The 22198-nt window shown below is 36.0% G+C and overlaps 1 protein-coding gene across 2 annotated transcripts; it reads left to right on the top strand.

The window, feature by feature from the left end:
* Positions 1-3387: 3387 nt before the first annotated feature.
* On the top strand, positions 3388-21625 carry LOC149166265 (uncharacterized). Of its 2 annotated transcripts, XM_089432516.1 has the most exons (3): positions 3388-3425; positions 17793-18313; positions 18682-21625. In XM_089432516.1, exon 3 carries the CDS (start codon positions 18727-18729, stop codon positions 21139-21141), a length of 2415 nt encoding a protein of 804 aa, XP_089288642.1. In that variant the 5' UTR covers positions 3388-3425; positions 17793-18313; positions 18682-18726; the 3' UTR covers positions 21142-21625. The 2 variants fall into 2 exon arrangements, with proteins under 2 accessions (XP_089288642.1, XP_089288643.1); XM_089432517.1 differs by lacking the exon at positions 17793-18313.
* The last annotated feature ends 573 nt before the right edge of the window (positions 21626-22198 follow it).

Genomic DNA, 22198 nt, shown 5'->3' with positions numbered 1-22198 from the left:
CGAGGCAAAGCTTTGAAAAAAAGCCATATTAAATGATACATCCTTACTATACGACTGGATCGAGCAGTTTTAACGCAGAATTCAAGCTCGTTAAAAAATAAACATAAGCAATGAGCAAACGTTCCCCCAAAGTTTAAGCTCATTAAAAATGAACCAATTTCCGGTAAATAACCATCGTGAATGTATTAACATCAGCTTTTTAAGCCTTGGTCGTGTTCGCATCATCACCTCCACTCTGCATTGGCCAATCATTCACCTCCATTTGATTGTTTACCCTTTTGAGGAACAACTGCGAAGGGTGATCCTGTTAGCCATCCTTGTGACACTACCGTGATTGGAAAATTCCAAACCTTACCTGGAATTAGTTGCTACCCGAATTTATCACTCATTCCTCGAAAAACAAGTCTCCTTTAAGCTCTTTTCATCTGACTCGTAAAATATGAAAATATTGCCGAGAAATTGGCCTCTCCAGCTCGTTAAAGTGACTGGAAGTGCCATCCCTCCTTTAGATTTTAATCTTTTTGGACCTGAGGGATTATTACACAAAAAGATCAAGCGCTTGTTTTGTTCGGCTCGTTAAAATTACCGAAAATCCATCCCTTTTGTATTATTTTATACTTTTTCGGACTTAAGGGATTATATGACGAAAAAGGATTATTGGAGTTTTCTTTACGTCCCTTTTCAGACTCTCTAAAATTGAAAAGGACCGAGTTATCTTTGTCGTTAAACTCATTAAAACCGAATAGCGACAAACTTGTCCATACAGACAAGAGCGAGTTTCACTATCGCTAGGTTCGTTAAAACATAGCAATGGGTTTGCCCGAAGGGAAAATTATAGAACAAGCATATGTTATCCTCCTCAAGCTTGACAAAAATAAGGAGGTACTGGTCAGCAATGACTGGGGAAAAATTGGGAAGAAAACTTGAAGAAACTTTATTGGTAGCAAGTTGCTCTTGAACATGACACTTTCACTCCGCATCCGAGTCGGGTTGGGTTGTTCCGTTCACTGGTCATATCACCATTGGTCCATCACACCATCCATATTTGGGGTTAACGCTACCAATCCATCACGTCAGTGTCGCCGACATGTTCAAGAGAAGTCTCTCAGAGAATTCACCTGTGTCTCATCCACTGCAATACATTTACGCTCCATTCTTTCATGACCGCCACCCTGAACCTTATGTCATCAGATCGTTTTCACCTCCATTAAAATCATTTTCTCCGTTCCGTGTCATTGACGTGGGATTCACTAAGGCCCTCTTATGACGGATTGCTTCTTGTCGACATCAGCTCATTATCTAGGAAGTCGCTCTAGGAACAACCTTTTCAGTACTTTGAAGCTTGCATGCCTCAATGGCAAGTTTCTCACTTCCGGTGACAGGTCTACATCAATGGCCTTCGACCGAAAGATTTTGTGTGGTGTTCGATGCCAAGTCCCTTATTCACACCACGTGAATTGTACTATAGTACCTTGAGGGTCATCATCATTATCGGTGATTCCTCTCGCGCCTGTTAACAGCTTACGTCATTGGCTGGTAATCAGGCGATGTCTTTCCATGTTAGACTCCAGAACATCTCTCACATGGATCGACTTGTAATTTGAGTGAAGATCGAACGAGATTGAAGACCCCAGATCTAGTTTCATCCATCCGGGCTGCGATATATATTCAGGAAAATAAAGACATCAAATGTACATCATTGCTACATAGGCAATCATCCAATCCAAGGGATGATGGCTCTACCAGAATCATCAGCCTGCACTCAGACGATTGTCTGTCTTATGTACATGAAAATTAATTTATAAAGTTGAGCATGGGAATACCCGCCTCAGCTAGATCATGAAAATATTATGAAGATAATGTATTGTATTGTATCTTATTACAGGTCGCCTTCTAGCTTGAGAAAACTTCGGATCCTCATGATAAAGAATTTCACCCGACATCAAAAGATTAACGACCTCATGCTTTAGGGGGAAACTGTTATAGACATTTTTGGGCATTGCAACCCCCATCATAATTGTCCATAAACCAAGGGCTCCTAAGTCCGTAAAAGTGTTGTTCCAACCCCTAAAAGAACAAGGTCAACTGATTACAGCATCTCCCAAAATTTCTCCATGAAAAACTACTTAGAATTGGTCAAAACTGGACCATCTCACCTGCTCCATGGTCAAAGTTCACTACATCCCACCTAAATGCACACGAGAGGTGCGATGCATACTGAAAAGCCCTTCTATGGGGTGCGATGGACGAGAGTGGACAAATGGCAGGGTCAATCTGTGAGGTGGAGGATCATGGAATCTTCCAGAAACTTCTCCTGTGACACTTGCCTCTCTGCATTTTCCCAGGGATGAGTAAGAGATCATCAATCTCCAAGTAGAATCAAGAACTATCAGAGAGAGGACACTAATCAAATCTCAAAAGCTGACTCACCCCCCTTGCAAACATCTATATATGGATCCCTCATCCCAGAGATCCAGAGGCTGGAATTTTGTATCTTGTAAGGAAGTGCTGCTGGTTTCTTGGTGTAACATCATAGTGTTGGGTGATCTAAGCTTTTCATGAGGTGAAGAAGGGCTTTCTTGCTGAGAGGATGACGTTGGGTCAGAACAATTGGTTGTAATCCTCTTTGCTATTCTTGATTATTAATAAAGCTATTCAAGTTTTCCTCCACATTCTTGTATGATTGATGATATATGCATTTGTGTGGTCAATATATATCTGGTCCTATATTGTTTATGATTGTAGATCTCTATTCTTTGATAGTGTTATGCTGCTTTGATTCCACAGGTGCTCTTTGAAGTTGGGTAGACGAGGAAGCGAGTGGAAAAGACCTATCAGAATGGAGAGGAATCAAGCAAGGAACCAAGCACAAGACAGAGGTTGGTCTCCTTTTTTCCCTTCTTATCTACTTCTCATAAAGGAAAACGAAAGTGGTTTTAGTTTGTTTGTTTCTAAGGTAGATACCAGCCTTAGTGGGACTAGCAGCTCTGCATAGACACTAGATTTCCCGATAACAGCTATGTTCTCCTTCAGAGCTCTTTAGGACAAAAGGTATGCCCTGGATCGCAAGAGGTTGAATGGCACACCATTGATTTACAGGTAAGGTCAACGTCTGAAGTTATGGTTGATTTAAAGGTTCAGCCTTAAGAAATGTAGAAACCTCCCGGGGTTGTCCATTATAAGCTATGCTAAGCTTTGACATTGGTTTGCAGGTATAGGCTTGGAGGAGACAGGGTTAGCCGACAATAGCCAGCTCCCTTTCATAGAAAGGAAAAGGTATAAGGCTTTCCATAACCATACTACCTGTTCGCTTTAAAATTTACCATTTTTTTTTTTCATTTAATCGCTCTATTCTTGATTTAGTAGTAAACCCTACTTGCTCTTTGCAGGTTTGTCTCTGTGGGAAGGAAACGCCATGATAATAGGTAAGAGCACTAAAACATCACTGTCTAATTGCTATTATGCCGGGAGGATTCACCTGAACTAGCTATTACTAAAAATTTACGGTCATCTTTGAAGGTAAACCATTGTATGGCAATCTAAAGCTTTTGGTCTGCAACTTTTAAGGTCGTATGAGCTTATACACTCTCGATTATTTCACGGTTTGGTGTCACGAACTTATAGACTATTTCTTCCTGTCGATATAAAGTTTTTTGGAGTCTTCTACTCCTTAGGGTTTCTAATTTACATTACGGAAGCAAGTTATTAATGTTGAGTTATCTTTGTGACAAGTTTGATTGTCGAATACTATATATGAACCTTTGTTTAATGATTATTAAGGGTCTTGAGATGTTATTGGTTTTGAGACTCGAAATTCTCTTTTTAATGGAATCCCAAGCTATACAGCATCATTACGCAATCTTTCATGCATTGTTATGTTAAATTCGAACTAATAGTTCCTCGACTTATTGCTATAAGAAAGGGTTTGTTGGATACACAGGATTTCTCTATTTTGGGTGCTTACAATGGTTTTTGTATATATGATAGCTAGCATTTGGTGCTCATTCATTTATTTGGATTTGTAATTCATATGTTTTAAGATTTGACGCAAGTTTTATGCGTCTCGTGTATTTCGGTTTATATTTTTTGATTATCAAATTTCAGGTCCTGTGACCTTATTTTCACGTGCACCATATTTTTGTGTTCGTTTTGTTGCGATTAGATATGCTAAACCAGATGTGAGGCTTCGGCGGAAATGCCTGGAATTTTTTACTGTATGCTTAACGTTTTCATTAATCTTTTTGAGAATTTTATGGGGAAAGTTTTATTCCGATAATATTACAGTCAAATTAAGTATAATTACATTGTTCGAAATATATTTCCGAAATCTATTAAAAATGACATTTGTAAATCTGTATATCTCCTATCCAATGTATTAGGTTAAACTCAGAAATTCAGCACAGAGGTGATCCCTTTGTTTTTTTTTCAATTTTTTATTTACTTATCTTGTATGCTAGATATAACTTCTGAAATTCATCATTCTCAATAGTATTCTAGGGTTTGATTTATACAAATATTATTCATTAAAGTTATAATAGCTATAGTCTGGCATTGATGATATACTTGCATAGTGCATATTTATTACCTGATATTTCTAGAATCATGTAAAGAGACTAACTCTAAAAACTGGGACTCTTCATACTACTTACTTGTTACCTTGCAAACAATAATGATAAAATAATACTTTCCATAAAGTCTCTCCTCCCAGCCACGAGTCTGGTCATCACGTCCACACTCCCCCTAAGCACTTTTTTTCTCCCCCTAAGCACTTTTTTCTTTCCATTCCTTTCCATGCTACAATTTATCCAGTTACTAAGGGCTATCCAGCCTCCAATTTGTACTCTTTGTTCACTGTGGTGAGCCCACCTAGCTCCAGGAGTCTTTGTTGTTCTGTGTCTCTCTTTATATTACCTCTCTCACCGAGAAGGTAACCACTTCTTGGCAAGTGTTCTTTTAAATGAATAAACAATTTTATTTAAAGTATTACCACCTATAATTGAAGTAATTGCCACATGCTTTTCTTGGCTCCTTCCCATAACAATTCATATTGCTTATCAAATTAAATAACATTTTAAAATATCCTTTTAGTAAAAACAAACCTAATAAACTTCGTGAGACTTTGTCATGGGGCTGTTACAAATTCAGTGTAAAACCATATGTACTTAAAGCAACCACATTAATCAAGCGTTAGAACCATAAGGTCCTATGGACCGAAGAAAGTGATTATGATCCCGTGGAAGCTTGAAAAAGAGGAGAGAGATGGGATTTGGAAGAATGCGGGGCAAAGACAGCAATGGTTTGTTAATTGTTTGGGATACAAATAGCATCCCTCAATGACATGCTGTCTTCTGTTGACGAAGCAATTTCGTGTATTTTGTCATGTTTTATAACGCTACCATTATTGGGTACTAGGGTAAAGCTAAGTTGGAAAAAGAGGAGATCTGCAAGCATGGGCACACGAGGGATAGTTTGTCGCCGTCTGCTGTCACTGCAAATTTCACAAGTATAAAATCGCGTACTTGTCGGTGATTTGCATGGACGACCGCAACGCCAAGACGTAATGCTCCAAAACACCACAGATTTCTAATCCCACATCAAATAATTACTCTGTAGTTCATGACATGCTCTTCGTACCGCGTTGTATCATTCAAACCAATCGCATTCCTACACCAACTTTTGGTCCGGGCCGACGGCCGAGGGGGTCCTTCGTTTTTAGTGGCCAATCATAAGACTGTTTTCCTCGAAAAGTAGAGAAATAAACCTGACATTATGAGGGTTTTAGGGTTTCGCCAAGGGGTTGAACTTAGATGTGATGTCAACCGCGAGTGGAGGAGAAGCTGGAAAATGAAATGTTACACTCCGGTGTATTATGCCCCAGGGCTTTTCGGGAATTAAGTTGTCGAGAGCTTAAGATTTTTAGGGTTTTAATGTTTTGATGAAGGAAAGGGACATTAGGGTTTCAGCAAGGAAATCAACTGAGATTTAATCCTGACAGCGATAGGAGGAGAAACTGGAAAAATAGAGTGTTACACTACGTTGTATTACGGCTCCAGGGGTTTTCGGGACTTACGTTGTTTTAGCAGACTATTTGTTTCTTGCATCATTGATGTAACGAGATTAATCTAAAATTTTTAGGGTTTTAAGCGTTCGGGAAGCGGTTTAACTGAGATCCTCGCTAAATGAGGAGGGGAAGCTGGAAAAGGAAAATATTACTGTGCAGTATCAGGCCCCGGGTTTTTCGGCTATTATGTTGTGTTAGCAGGCTACATTCGGCCTCTTTTATAACTGATGTACAGAGGTTAATCTAAGATACAATTGATGTAGAGAGGTTAATCTAAGATTTTACGGGTTTTAGGGTTTCGGGATGGGGTTGGTGTAGGGAGGTTAATCTAAGATTTTACGGGTTTTAGGGTTTCGAGAAAGGGTTTAACTAAGATTTGATGCTGACAGCAAGAAGAGAAGCGTGAAATAAAAATGTTACTGTGAATTATTTTACGTTCAGGATTTTCGATAATTGGATTGTATGAGCAGGTTATATTTGGTTTCTTATATAATCGATGGAGAAATTTAATATTTTCATTTTCCATGCAATTCGTGTCCCCGTTAATAGCAGTTGGTCTTAGTGGTCTGTGGATGGTGTAATTTGGAAAGTTGAAGACGTTAAATGTCAGGGACACAGTGCCAAGAGAGCCCCACAATGGTTTTCTAACCTACTGTTTCAATGGAGGCTGCTCAGCTTCGTAGGGACCAGGGAGTCCCAATGTGTTGAGACGATGAAATCGAATCTGTTGCTAATTTACTCGGCTTAGTGCGGATGAGTGGGGGCCTCTGCACTTTGATCGGGGGCCTTCGCAACCCTATGTTTTTTTCGTTAATCTTATAAAAATGGGAAATAAGTAAAACCATAATAATGTTGTTTTTTTGTAGTTGTATTTTGTTTTAAAAAGTTTTCTCCAACCCAGCAGGATAGGAATTTTCGTTAATCTTATAAAAATGGGAAATAAGTAAAACCATAATAATGTTGTTTTTTTGTAGTTGTATTTTGTTTTAAAAAGTTTTCTCCAACCCAGCAGCAGGATAGGAATGTTGTAATGTAATGTCTAATAAATAAAATATTTTGATTGGGTCAAAGATAAAACAAAAATATTTGATTTGATCAAAACAGAATAAAAATAAAAGTAAAAATAATCTTTACATGTTAAAAAAAAATAATTTCGAATTAAAATAATAAAAATTAAAATTGTGGGTTATTATTATCATTGTCTTGTGGAATTGTTGTGTGGAGTTGTGCTCTCCAACCCAATATGGTAATCAAACTAAAAGTAAAAATTAAATTAAATTAAAAAATAAAATTGATAATTATAATCATAATTAATAATAAAACCACTCTAGATATATCTTAATTCGAGATCTACCAAGTGTGGAGAGGCATCAAATATCTTGAGATGTAAACCTCTTTTAAAATGAAAAAAAAAATTGATCACTCTAGATACTTAGTAGATCCAAAATATCTCACTTCATTACTCATATATCTCAGTGATTTCTATCTCCAAAATTATCTAAAACTTGCACTCAGAGATAGAATTTGTTAACCAAATTAACTATCTTACTCATAATCAAGATTTATATCAAATGCATTTTAAGCACGGTTCAAATAGTTATATTTACAAGTGATATTGTTTTGAAATTCCAACCACGTTTTCATGTATTCTTATAAAATCTGAAGTCCTCTCACCATTCACAAACTTCTATATTTTCATTAACTTTTAGAATATGAAATTTGATTTGAGCTTCCAGTTATGAAAAGGTTATTGAAAATGGATAAAATTTGACCAAATTTAGGTTAAAAAGTTCTAATCACACCCTTAGTTGCATAAAATATTACTGAGATCATTAAGTGAATGTTTTACTAAAAGACATTTTAAATGTTATTATATTTTGATGAGAATTATAGATGGTAATTACCTAGATTATAGGTAGTAATACTTTAACAAAAAAATAAAATTGGTTTGTTTATTTAAAAGAAACTGTTTCCAAGAAACACTTACCCTCTGCCTAAGAAGGGTAATATAGAGAGGGAAGAAGAGCAGAAAATGGTCCTGGAGCTCGGTGGAATAAACCAGTGGGAAAAACTTGCTCAGTACATTCGATAAAGAGTACAATTTGAGGCTGGACCGTAGCCCTGAGGCCCTTAGTATTGACTGTAACTAGAATAGATCCAACATGGAGAAGATAGAAGGTGCTCGGGGGAGAGTCGGGAGGAGAGACCTTTCGAATACATTTAGAGTACAATTTTTTCAGATAATTGAGATAGCAAACTTTTAAGGAAAATATTGTTGTGTAGAAAGAATATAAAAATGTAATGTACAGTAGCTATGTATCTGTTACATGTTAATAGTCGCTGAACAATGGCTAACAAAAATTGAAGTACCGATAATTACACCAGATAGAAGCTAACGTACCGATAATTACACCAGATAGAAGCTAACTGTTATGAATAACGAGGGGATGATGCATGACCCAATAAAAGACAACAGTGACTCATATAGTCAAATTATATAACTATCTCATGAATGAAATAAAGATAAAGTCTAGAGTAAAGATAAGTGCACAATATTGATATATAACGCCCTCTTTGAATGCAATCAATTGCATATAACCTATCATTCAGCCTTTCAGTCTCTCAAGAATATATATGAAGGCTATTACTATTAACAAAAAATAGAAAAGAGTAGCCATTAATTCCATAGTTTGATAGCATCAAAAGACACCATCATGAATTATATATATATATATATATATATATATATATATATATATATATATATATATATCAAAATTTGATAACCTCATATAGTAACATAAAACAAAACAAAAAAGAATCGCAGTAATGCTTCCCATAATACAGTGAGCCAAAAGAACATAGAAGTAAATGGTTGTTCAAACATAATAACCAAGGAAAAGGTTGAAGCTATGAGGGTATCTGAATTAACAACATTCCCGATATCCTCACAAGCTTAATGGAACTAGTTCTATCAGTCAGTCTTCAACATAAACAGAAGTAGGCTCGAAGGTCTTTAAAACCCTTACAAATTACATTTCCAAGATTGGAGAAAAGGGTCGATAACTGTAGTTGGTCGAATAACCTAAACTAAAGAAGTAAATGGTTGTTCAAACATAATAGCCAAGGAAAAGGTTGAAGCTATGAGGGTATCTGAATTAACGACATTCCCGGTATCCTCACAAGCTTAATGGAAATAGTCCTATCAGTTAGCCTTCAGCATAAACAGAAGTAGGCTCGAAGGCCTTTAAAACCCTTACAAATTACATTTCCAAGACTGGAGAAAAGGGTCGATAACTGTAGCTGGTCGAATAACCTAAAATAAATTACAAGTCAACATCAACTGTTGCATAATCAACTACCCTACTGTGCCATCGAGGAAAACCCTCATCTCAAACCATCAAATAACTTAACTTGAACGGAAACCAAAAGCTTAGCTCCAACCTAAGAAATAGTGTAAACGCTATAAGCCTCTACGATGTCAAAGGACGCAGTCTCGAGCAACAAACCCTCTAGCAGGTGGCATACCTGCATACAAGCATATGAACTAGTCACTACAGGCTAAAGCGAGAAATCTGCCATTCAATACATATACTCAACAGAAAACGAAATGGGTTTTTACCTGAGTTAAGAACGCGGCCTCGGCGAGTCGCCAACTTGCAAAGTCAGGACGAACACTCAATATCATAACTAATTTAAATAGAAGATCATGCTTGAATGAAAAACCCTCTTGAGACGTGACAGGGTTTAGGCTTTCAACAAGAAGCATTGCTATATGATTTTAAAATACCTGTTGCAGATGTTTCTGTATTCATTTCGCCTTTCTCCATGACCCGAGCCGTATAAGTCTCCCCTGAACAGTGGTGAGAAAGCTTTAGGACAGGTATAAAGCAGTTAGCCAAATTCACCATAGAATTCCAACCCCAACAATTAAACATTCAGGTTGCAAAACTGAAATATGTACCTGCTCTGTCTAGTTTATTAGCCTCCTCTGTCATTATCTCTTGTAGAGAACAAAAACTAGAGCCCTCGCAGAGCAGCGTGACGCAGAGGAGTGACAACAACAATGAGACCTCAAGGTTTCAGCACCAAGAGTTAGTTAGGTTAAACCCTAACTCTTCCCTACCATGTGATGGCAGATGGAAAACCAACGACGGATGGATGGCCACCGCGTGGAGCTACGTATGAGGGCCCATACAACAAAGTAAGCCATGGGAACGTGTGCCTAGTTAACCAGGAGAATCCCCGGCCGGATCTCCCTACCTGTCAAATAAATTACATTTAATCGCATTTAAGTTTGTATGTAGTATCATGGTGTGATATATGTTGCGGTGGATACGATTGTACATAATTTTTAATAGATGTGAAACTATAGTTATATGTCGAACATTGTACATAAAGTATAAAATATTTTTTCAAAAGAAATCACATTGAAGATTTTGGTTCATCTTCAAGACACGATGAATAAGCATATCTAGGAAGAGGGTTAAATAAGGAGACAGGTCAAGCTAACAGCTAGAAAAATGACTATATTTGACGAGGGGCAAAAAAAAGGAAAAATTTAATATTATTTAAATAAATTTAATTATTTTATTAATTGTTAATTTAATCAATATATATTGAAGTCAATTTATTAACCCCACCATTATATGTGACTAGGGTTTTGATAATATTAGTAAATTTATAAAAAGGTTATACTATTTATATTTATCTTATTAATATATTGTTTTATTGATGAACCACACTTGTTGGTTTGAAATGTGATTTTTTCCGAAAAAATATTTTATACATTATGATATGGGTCACAAAAGCTTGAATTTGAATATTGTACCTAGCATCTATAAATGTAAATCCATAATTGTATCCCAATTTTTTATATTTTTTTTAATTTTATAGTTTATCTAAAGTTTTTATTAGAAGTGAAGTTGTAGATGTTACACTTAGAGAGAAATTTGAGATAATAAATTCATTCGGAAGTGCTAGAAATCTCTTAGCAAATTTCTATCATAACGGGAACTCCAATCATAATAAAGGAATTAGTTCAATTACTTTTAAAATATATGGACATAAGTCAAATTTGACTTCCGCTTCAAGTTGCTATAAGGGTACTCAAAATGGACCAAAATCTGACCAGACTGGGGTGGCAAAAATTTCATTGAAAGGAAAATTTGAGATTCTAACCCATTCAGAACTGCCAAAAAATCTCTTAGCAAAGCTTTATCATAATGAAAATTTGAAATATAACAGAATTATGGTGAAAGATCTGGACTGAATTTTGACCCCCAAGAAAATAGTTTTTTTCGGTGCCAATTACCCAACGTCTAAGGGTTGAAGATAAGTAACATACGTATATTCGGTATATGTTAGGTACTTCTGAGTATCAGTTATCTTACACTGAAGAGGGATGTAGAAACTCAAATACATGCTATAAAATATATTTTCTCAGATACAACTCAATATTTGAAACACTGTGCAAGCAGAAAGCTAAGTTGCTTTCTTTTCGCCGGATGCTCCATGTAACTCTCCTTTTTTCCTTTGCAAGGAGATGTTTCTGTGTGTTGTAATGAACCCCGTTTCAACAAGCTGCCAAATGTCACCGAAGACCTTCTACAATCTCTCAAAGAAATCCGGTAAAATGTCAGAATATCGAACTTTGGAGAAAGGAGATTAGGCACACTACTGTGCAGTTTCTTTTTACGGATAGGCATCGTGTTGCGTTACTTTGCATAGGATTCGATTTAAAAGGAACTACCCAGATAAGATGATGTGAGCTTCTTGTTTGTTTGAGCATGGTTTTCGGATACTTTTCAACGCACGGATAAGAATCTGTGAATGAGTCAGACAACTTTATATACTGAACTCGTAACTTAAAAAAAAACCAAACTAAGATCTTAGTAAATGGGAAACGCCAAATTTTATTTTATCTTCTTTTCAATTTATTTTTCGAACTGGTAACATTTTACAGGCCGCTATGCATTAAAACCAAAGGCAAGGTTAATTGGTTTCTTTTTTCAATCTTTTTGTTATTATAGAAATTGGTAATTGGGTTGGTTTACATATTCGTGAGATATGTGGCTAGCAGGCAGTATAGTAAATTTGGGAAAATTTTATGATATATAAGAGCATTATATTACAATATATAACATTTTTTTTTTTTAAGGGGACAACTGATATCCATACTTGATAGCAACTCAATAATATTTTTTATATAACATTTTTTTTTTAGGGGACAACTGATATCCATACTTGATAGCAACTCAATAATATTTTTTTTAAGGGGACAACTGATATCTATACTTGATAGCAACTCAATAATAGAGTTTTATATGTTGCGCACATGCAACTCAACATGTTCGGCGTGAATTGAACCCTAGTGGGGAGGGCAATAGTGCTCCGTCCCAACCACCGGGGACAACAAGGAATGACTTATAACATATGTTTGGCTGATTTACTCATAAGGTATGGGGTTAGCAGGGAGTATAGTAAATTTGAGAAATTTAAATAAAAAATTTCATAATACATAATATTTCAATAGAACAGTTATTTTTATTGAATTGCTCAAAAAAAAATTAATGTTATTAAAATTTAAACTTATTCACTGTTATAAATAATTAAAAATAATATGAAATTAAAACATTTAAATATAATTTCATAACACTTCATTATTACGAGCATAAATTTATTTTAAGCAATCTAACATGAGTCCATAGGGATCAAATTTTTTCATGTGCAAACTTACATGAGCCCATAAAATCAAATTTTTTCATGTGCAAACTTATTTTAGAGTGAAAGAAACCAATGTATAATTTTCCATTATTTAAATTGTATTCTTGAATAATATATATTTTCAAGTATATCCCAATATTAATTCATATTGAAATATTTTATTAACAACTTATATAGATATTTTATTTTAAACAATATTAAAAGTTTTTATTTTAACATATTTTTTTTATATATAGATATATATGAAATTGATATTCACATAAGTTGGTTAAGATAGATTTTCAAATAATTTATTTAAATAAAATGTTAAAATATTTTTGAAAAGTATAAGTTTAAACATCTTTTTTTTTATTTACTTCTAATTATTTTACATTAAATTATATTCCGTAATATGTACTACTAATTAAACATGTTTAGCATATTCTTTTTTATTTTTTATTATAGCTAGCTACTAACTCCAAGTTGGGCACGTACATACTTGCACATTGCTTTCACACTAGGCTATAGAGTTGAGCACAGGCATACTTACACATTGCCTTCACACTGGGCTGTAGAATGAGCATCTCTTCTCAACAATCATCTTATTAATTAAAGTGTGCTTAAAAAACAAAAAAGTTTATTGTTCATTAAAAGTTAAGTCATTCAAAACTATAGATAATTAAAAGAATATGATATTAAAAAGTTTAAATTCAGTTTCATGGATGGCATAAAAATATTCGAGTTGTATTTAGTGCGATTCTTTGGAAGCTTTTCCCGTGGGTTTTTCTGGTTTAATTTCTCTAAAATCTGGCAAAAATTTACTGAAATCACAAGTTTGATGGGTAACCCCTTCACAATCGAAATGCCCTAGTGGTTTTTCAGGGTGTTGAATCCATATATACAATCAAAAACCCAGTTTAAATAACACAAAACAAGATTTTACCTCAATTTTTTCAGCTGGATTCTGACACCAAAAAATCTAAAAAATTGCGTAAAAACAACTCCAAAAATATTTATATAAAAATCTTTGTGTAAAATAAAAAAACAGAAATATAGCCCATGGGGCTTTGGATTGACGGTGAATGGGTGTACTGTTAAGGCACTTCTTGTGATTGGTCACTAGTTCAAATCCCTCGTGGGTGCTTACCAAAAAAAAATATACTCCCGATCGGGGTGTGTAATGAGATAAGTGAGGGCGGCAAGGGTAGTTATGATTACGGAAGGACAGCTAGTCATAACCACAAGGCTGAAGCCGCCCTTCCAACCAAGATAATGAGTAGTAGGTCAGCGTAGGGCCCAAGAAATCGGAGTGGGGGAGGTGGACTACAGGTGATTAGAAGAAGTGGCGATGGTAATGGAAGAGGGAGAAGGTTGGTGAGGAGATATTATATGAAGGTGGCAGAGGGGAATGGAAAGGGTATTCTAAGCGAGACGAAGGCGAAGCAGAGTGCAGCGCAGACGGCAGGAGCCATCAGGGAGGATTGTGATTAGGGATATGTGAAACCTGAGACCCCTGTACCCCTTTACTTCGTTACAACAGTAGCATGGATAAGTTAAATTCATGCGAAGTCCCTATAGAAGGAAAGGGCTGGAGCGAGGTCGCCCTCCACTCAGCACTGCATTGTGAGGGACAATTGAGTCAGAATTGGAGGAGGATCCGTGGCGAACGGGGAAACTGTAGCCGGGAGCATAGCCCGGGAAGAAATTTGGGAAATGAGGGCAAGCAATCCACCACAATAGCAGAGGGGAAGCCGGAGAAAGGGGATTCAAAAGTTATGGCCTTAGCCCACCAAGTGATATGCCTGACAGAGGGTCTTATACATCTCCTGTATACTGATAATGGTGAACAATGTCAAACCCAAAAACAGGGTGGTGACTGCAATAGAAAGAGAGGAATACCTGAAAGGAAAATGGTAGTGGGAGAGGATGATAGGAAACTTGAAAATCTGATTCCGGTGATTGATAATTGTCAACAGGTAAGGAAAGCAACCAGGATGGCGCGTTTGGGTTGCGGAAGAGGACGTGGAGGCAGAGGACGACCAAGGCATGAGAACGAGGAAAGTTGGCCAACAGAACCCCCAAGCAACCCGAGCAAAGGAAGACGGTCCACACTGACTGCAGTTCAGGAAGCGGCAAGAGCATACCGGGAAGGTACAAGTGAGGACATCTGTCGAATCATCCAAGACATGGAGACCAATGTGTTGGAGGAGCAGTCGGAATCTAAGACGAAAGAATGGGCGGAAGTGATTCGAGACCCAGGGAACATGCGGGGTAGACTAACTCTGTATAGACAGTCTCTTTCATATCTACTGGGTTTTCAAACGTCTCCTGGCAAAAGCACTGGAACAGGGAGCAAAAGAAATGGCGGAAATCGCAAATGGTACGCTGAATCTACAGAAGGAAATGAAAAACTTCTAGGTAATAAAGATTAGACAGAACAAAAAAATGGAAGATATGTCGCAGCTGCTGTCTAAGATGGTTAGCAACAATCCAAGTCAGGAGGAACAAAGGGACACTCCCATGGAAATGGACTAGAATGCAGGCACCAGAGAGGAATAATCCTCTTGAGCATTTTTTGTGGTTTCTGATATTTTATTTTCACAGCCTTATGCATGTTAGCTGCTTAATATGTAGTTTCAGGTGTATAGTGCATATAGCTAGTATGGAAAGACTCATGAAATTTTGCTTTTGGAATGCTTATAACAAACTGAGGTGGCCTGGTTTCCCTTCGGGGCAGGTTGAGGCCACCAAAACGATGTATCTGTTTTGTTTATCATAAATAGAAAAGAAAGGCACTACCTACACTTATAAAGAAAAAAACAGAAATATAAAAATTATTGAAAGATTGAAAAGAAAAAGACAAGCTCATTGTGATGAGAAAAGAGGGATTTAGCTCAAGGTCAAGATTATTTGATATCCATGAATATGCACTACCCCGCCTCACAGACCTACTAGGTCAACTACATTCCTACTCTTCCTACCTAATCTCCTCGTATTCATACTCTACATTATATTCAATTCCTACTCTTCCTACCAAATCTCTTCTTATTCATACTCTCACTTCATATTCATACTCTGGCTACTCAAACCGCGACAAGGCTGAGAAAAGTAATGAACGTAATGCGTAGGTACAATAAAAATAGTTTGTAGGAAGGTACATGTATATTATGTCATGAACGACTTCAACTTTGCAGAATCTTGATCAGTAAGATTTAAACGACATCAGCTCTGCATGTCGGGTTGTGTCGACGGCAATATAATTTATTTTATTTTATAGCAGTTAGATTCGACTGGCCTTTCACGGGGGACCCGTTGTTCTGAGCTTTCCATAAAGTTGACAATTCGTGATAGCTGTTATCTGTAATTGTTTGTTTGGCCTGACTAAAGCAACGTGGGCTCTATATCCATTTGTATCCCCTGGCCAACCGATCACTGTTGGATACTGTAGAATAGTTGGCCCTCAAATAAAACATTTTCTGTAAGGTAAAAACTTCGTTTAGCATCATCGAAAAACATGACTCGGGTATATTTTCACTACGCCGTTACTCTAACCGTTATATCCCAACTTATTTTTCAGTCAAATTTATATAAAATTTAGTATGGATTCCATATATGTAGTCAAAAAAATATTTTAAATAATAATTAAAAATAATGATTTTTTTTAGTTTAATTTATTGGGAATTTTAATCTTGAATTTCACAATTTACATCATACTTCATAACATGGGGATGGTCAATCACGCTGGCTCCATACACTTATACGCTTATGAAAAATTAAGATTTGATAAAAAAAATGTTGCCAAATTCTAGTCAAAAAATATAAAACTTATAGATTACGGATTCATTACAATTCAAGTTTGTTTTAATTGTAGAACCTTTTTATGAGTTTGGCTTTAGTTCTTTTATCAAATTTATCTAGAATTTGGCATGGATTTGTTGAAATCAGAAATTTGAGTTGTGAATTCTTACTAAAGGGATTTTCAAAAGTATTAAATCTATATATGGAGTCAAAAAACTTTTTAAATAATAATAAAAAATAATGATTTTTTTGTTAGTTTAATTCACTGAGAATTTTAATCTTGAATTTCACAATTTACATCATACTTCATAACATGGCGATGGCCAATCAAGCTGGCTCCACAGACTTATGAAAGATCAAGATTTGATAAAAAAATGTTTGCCAAATTCTAACCAAAAAATGTAAAACTTATAGAGTACCACTTCATTACAATTCAAGTTTGTTTTAATTGTAGAATCTTTGGATGAGTTTGGTTTTACCTACTTTTATCTCAATTGTAAACTCTAGGAATATGAGTTTGGTTTTACCTACCTTTATCTCAATTGTAAACTCTAGAAATATTCTAAAATATCCAAGTTCATTTTAATTGTAGAATTTATTTATTACTTTCAGTTTGAGTATCTTTATTTTAGTTCATTTTAATTGTAGAATTTATTTATTACTTTCAGTTTGAGTATCTTTATTTTAATTGTAGAATTGTAAAGTTTTCAGATATTTTTATTTTAATAATAAACATTAGGAATATTCTAGAATTTTATAGATAAAGACATCAAGAATGAGCTCAAATAATTCACGGAATTCCTTTAAAAAATTTCTAAAATCTATAATCAAATAAAATTCGAACTTCGACATTAATATAGAATATTAACAATTCTGATTAAAGGGAAGAAACCCAAAATTTCAGGTTTATGTTTAATTCAATGACATTCAATGACTCAATGAAAACTTTATAACCAAAAATTTGAGCGAAATTTATTTGCCTATCCATTTTGAGTGCGACTTCCCTGTTTGATTTGGGGATCCATAAGAAGTGAAAGTCATTCCTGATAAAAGATAGCCACTTGTGTCAGACTGCCGATTAGCTTTAGAAAGTTGTAGATGATGAAATTCTAAATAGTCATCGGCAGTTTCTCTATTGCTGTAGAATTATCAGAGACAGCTGTCTCTGTGTCAGAAGGCACTGTTCACTGACGTAGGAGGAATTTAATAATATGGAATGTGTTTACAGTGCCCGAACGGAATGAATGAGAGGAACAAATAATAACATCGAGCATGGATGCCCAGAACCGTATGACTATATATTTCGGCATTATTCTAGGAGTGGGATTGATTCTGTGCTGCAATATTACAGCCTGAAGCACCAGTTCGTAACTGTCAGGTCCTCTTTCGGTGTCGTGACTGGGAATGTGCTCCCGAGTTGCAGATACGGTGCTCGCATGATGCAGAGAGAAGGGAATTTTTCCACATTCGTTACTACTTGATCCAATACTATGTATTGCGTTAATCTGGAATGATTTGCAGTTATTGGCCGAATCACAACCTAATAAAATTTCCCTGAAGAGAAATATGTTTGTGATAAAGTTGGGGCCGCATATGTTTGTAAAGACAACCTGCTTATGTGACATTATTTCTGGTTTTTGTATGAGGCTCTGAACTGGTCTATAGGCTTTAATTGGGTACACTAAAATGCTGGAAACGTTACAGCAGAGCTAGGAGATATTATTTTTCCTGGATATGCTCCTTTAGCAGGTATGTAATATGTATAGGTATAGGTTCCCTTCTTTGTTATTTAAAGAATCCTTATCGACTAGTGCTTACATTCACATCTTGAACTTTATAGTTTCATAAGTTTAAGTCACCACTTACTGAAGACAGTGCTTAGCAAGTGCTACCTTCAGTTCAAACAAATAAGCTGAATAAGGCATCTGGGTACTATAGATGGATATTTATTCAAGAAAGATTTGTTAAAACATTTGAAGTCTGTAGAGAAATTTCTGTTTGTTTGCCAAGGAATTTCAAATTTTGTTTTTTTTATTAGGTTTGATCTAGTCTCTTGCAATTTTAGTGATAAGCATTCTATTGTATGTAGATTAATCTTTTTTCTATTTAAAATACAGGTTAACTCGACCCAAAAATATAAAAGATATAACTTGATTCATAAGATGGAATTAAGGAATGAATTCATAGAACCAGAGAAAAGTGTCCGGATGGTTCCAGGACCAAATGGTATGTCCTTCCAAAGAAACTCTTATAGTAAAGAGCAGAAGCAAAAAGATTTGAAAATTTTGAGAGAAACTACAGAGGAGAATCATGAGAGTTCCATAAACATTGAAAATTACAAGACTTATATAAGAGATGCTGAGAATGGGGACGTTTCATTTTCTTCTTATCTGATGGTTGGTTCACAGGAAGCGCCCAGCATCACATTGAAGAAATGTCTGGTAGATCACATTCAATCTAAAGAACAGGCAAAGGATGTGGCATCTTTTCCCATTGCCAGTTGCAGGAAATCAGATGCATCATTTGAGCTTGGGCCCAGACCAAAGCCTATCGAAAGTTCCTTCATCGGTCCTGCAAAATCTGCAATAGGCAATACCATGGTAGAATCAAAGTCTCCATATCAATATAGTTATGGGGAGAACCAAATGGGTGTATCAAACGGGTCTAGTTCATTTGTAAGGGGTCTACAGAAGCAAAAATCAACCGGTAAAAGGGTACCTGTCATAGGGAGGCAAATGTCGGACTCTGAGATTAGTATTTTCAAAGCAGAGAGATATTTCAGTGGTCAAGATGAAAAGAAAGCAGAAACAGATGAATCAAAAAGCAGTGAAAACGTGCAGAAGCTAATAGACAACCCAATAGGAAAAATAGAGGCAAAAAGAAGGGGCTTTTTGGTTCATGATATGTTAAATAATTCTCATGCATCTCGTTCTAAAAATCCTTCGTTTTCTTCCATAGATGTTAGTCGCGGTTTCAGATCGATGTCCTTTCCAGGAGGAACAACCCCAACAACATCTTCAGAGGCTAGCTGGAACACCCATTCTGGATTGCTTTCCAAACTTGCCAGAGTTTCTGTAACACCTCCGCTCCATAAGTTGCCTACAAGAGACACAAAGAGAGCAACGGGAAAGTGGAGTATTTCTAGCTTTGGGTGCAAATGCCCGTGTTCGGGTAAGAAATCTGTGGAGATTGACGATACGTTAATAGAAGCCAGAAGGGCTGCTTCGGCGCCGAATTCCTTGCATTCATCTCGTCTGAATAGTCCGCTGAGCTCCACAAAATACCGCTGTCCAGATGAAATGAACCCAGGCAAGTCCAGGGAAACACATAAGTCTTCAGTGAGTTTCATCAATGGAGAACCAGAGAAGCAGGTGAATGCAACAACTGGAGGAATAAAATTAAAAGCTCCTGTAAATCCTCTCAGTTCTGTCGATAATTCGCAGTTCAAGCCGGATTTGGAGCACACTAGAACAGATGCCAGAAAGTTTGGTGAAGTTTCTAATATCATTTCTGCACCCAATGAATTTGGAGAAAGAAATTGTCAGAGAAGAATCATGGGTACTTCCTCTAGTAAAGAGGATGTGTTTTCCTTCCCCATTCTGCAAGATAACGTCCCAAATTCTGTCAATTCCAATTTGGAATCAAAAGAAAAAATGAGACCATCATTACAAGTGATTGCAGGTTCTTCTTTTCATGGGGTCCCTAGTGACTCCATGGAAGAGATGCTCAAGTCAGATTTACATAGTCGACTGATGCTATTTTCTCTGGATAAAACCCGGAAGAGTTTTGCCTTCAATTCTGCAAGGATGTCTGCATCCAAATTTGATGGGGAGCAGTCGAGGAAGAAAGAGGGAGGCCTGAAATATCATGAGAACGATGTAGTAGACGATGGAGAAAATAATAAGCACGACGCAGAAAGCGATTCCAGCTCTGATCTCTTCGAAATCGAGAGCTTATCAACCCAAGGAACAGGTTATCCACTTTACAATCGAAGAAAAGATTCAATGGAAATCAGCCATATGGACGATATTTCCAGTATTCAATCCAGTTATGCTCCAAGTGAGGTTCCCCTCAATCGTCCCGACAATTCTTTTCAGTTCACAAGCACCGAAGACGCAGTCACGCCTTCTGCACTTAGCTCGTGTTACGAACCCAGCGAGGCCTCCGTAGATTGGAGCGCCACCACAGGAGATACAATGGACAAATCCAGCTTGGGCAATTTTTCATCTTATTATGAAACCTTGAAGATGGCTAGTAAACATTCTATATCAGGGTTGAAAGAAAATACTTACAGGGCAAGCAATTTCAATTCCAGGAGAAGTGCCGGGATGTTGGGATGTGGATGTGAGAAAGCTGTACAAGTAGCAGAGACTAATTCATATCCTATCATCCATACCCAGCAACGGAGGGCAGTTTGCAAGAGAAGCTATAGTGTGCCTCCTTCAAGAATGAACATTCAGGGCGAGAGCAGGGTGGCGGATCTAAATGTTTCTGCAACATTTGAAAACAGATGCACGACATCTGATCTCATGACAGGGAAGAGATCTATCTCCCAAAACCGTGCTGGTCATTATTAAATCATATGATTATTCCCGATAATTCCAGTTTGTTATCCATCAAAACATCCATGGGCCAATAGGTTGTGGGCTTATTCGAATTTGTAGCTTAGCATTAGTGATACTTCATTAATTGTGAACAGGTTGAGTTTCCTAGACTACTATAATTATTCTAAACTCAATGCTGTTAGAGTTATGAGTATTATGGTGAACACTTGGTAGAACTCTGTAAACTTTCGTCTTTCTCACTCGTGGATGTTCAGAAATTATAACTGGCGACACTGGTCAATGTATACAAGTATGTGTGTATAATCCTACGATCTCCTGCCAAGTGGGGTTGTTCTCTCAAATCTGGGATACATTTCATATTGATATCATTATACAAAACTTGCAAGGTGGGGTTGTCCTCTAAAATCTGGGATACATTTCAGAATGACATCATTATTCTAAACCTCGATATGAAATATCTTTGTTCAAATCGATAATGCAGAATTTAAATTGAATATGTAATTTTGAAATTTTTAACTTTTATGCTGTTTAAATATATTAATTTTGGTTGAATTAAAATATTTTTAATAAAAAATAATATTATATTGAGTCATGTGAAGGTTGGGTAATTGACTGTTTTGTCTATGTTATCTAAAGAGTCTGCCACCATCTTTATTTATGTTTTCTTATTTTTATTTTCATTTTCACATTTAAGGTAGCTAAATTTGTAATAATTTTTTATTATTATATAGATTTTTCAATGAAAAATCAACTGATTTTAACTTTTAAAACTTTCATTTTTTCAGCAAAGTTTTAATACTATTATTCTTTATTTTAATAATTAGATATAACCATTGTTTGTTTGAGAAATTTATTTACCTCTTATATTTTAATAATTTATAAGAGATATAAAATAGTATTTTTCGCTAACTTTCATTACAATATGAAACATTAAGTTTTGTTGAGGCATTGTATTATATTATGAAAACATTGGCTAGCAAAATTTGTCCATAAGTATTTATTTGATTTCTATAAATAGTGAACATAATTACATAACTATGCTATTTTAGTTTGTATGAGCTGAAATACA

Source organism: Pinus tabuliformis, chromosome 5_1 (genome assembly GCF_031772625.1).
Source record: "Pinus tabuliformis cultivar Carrire ecotype Pingquan chromosome 5_1, CPIR1, whole genome shotgun sequence".
In the NCBI taxonomy this organism is placed as follows: domain Eukaryota; kingdom Viridiplantae; phylum Streptophyta; class Pinopsida; order Pinales; family Pinaceae; genus Pinus; species Pinus tabuliformis.
This window is presented reverse-complemented; position numbering and strand designations above follow the sequence as displayed.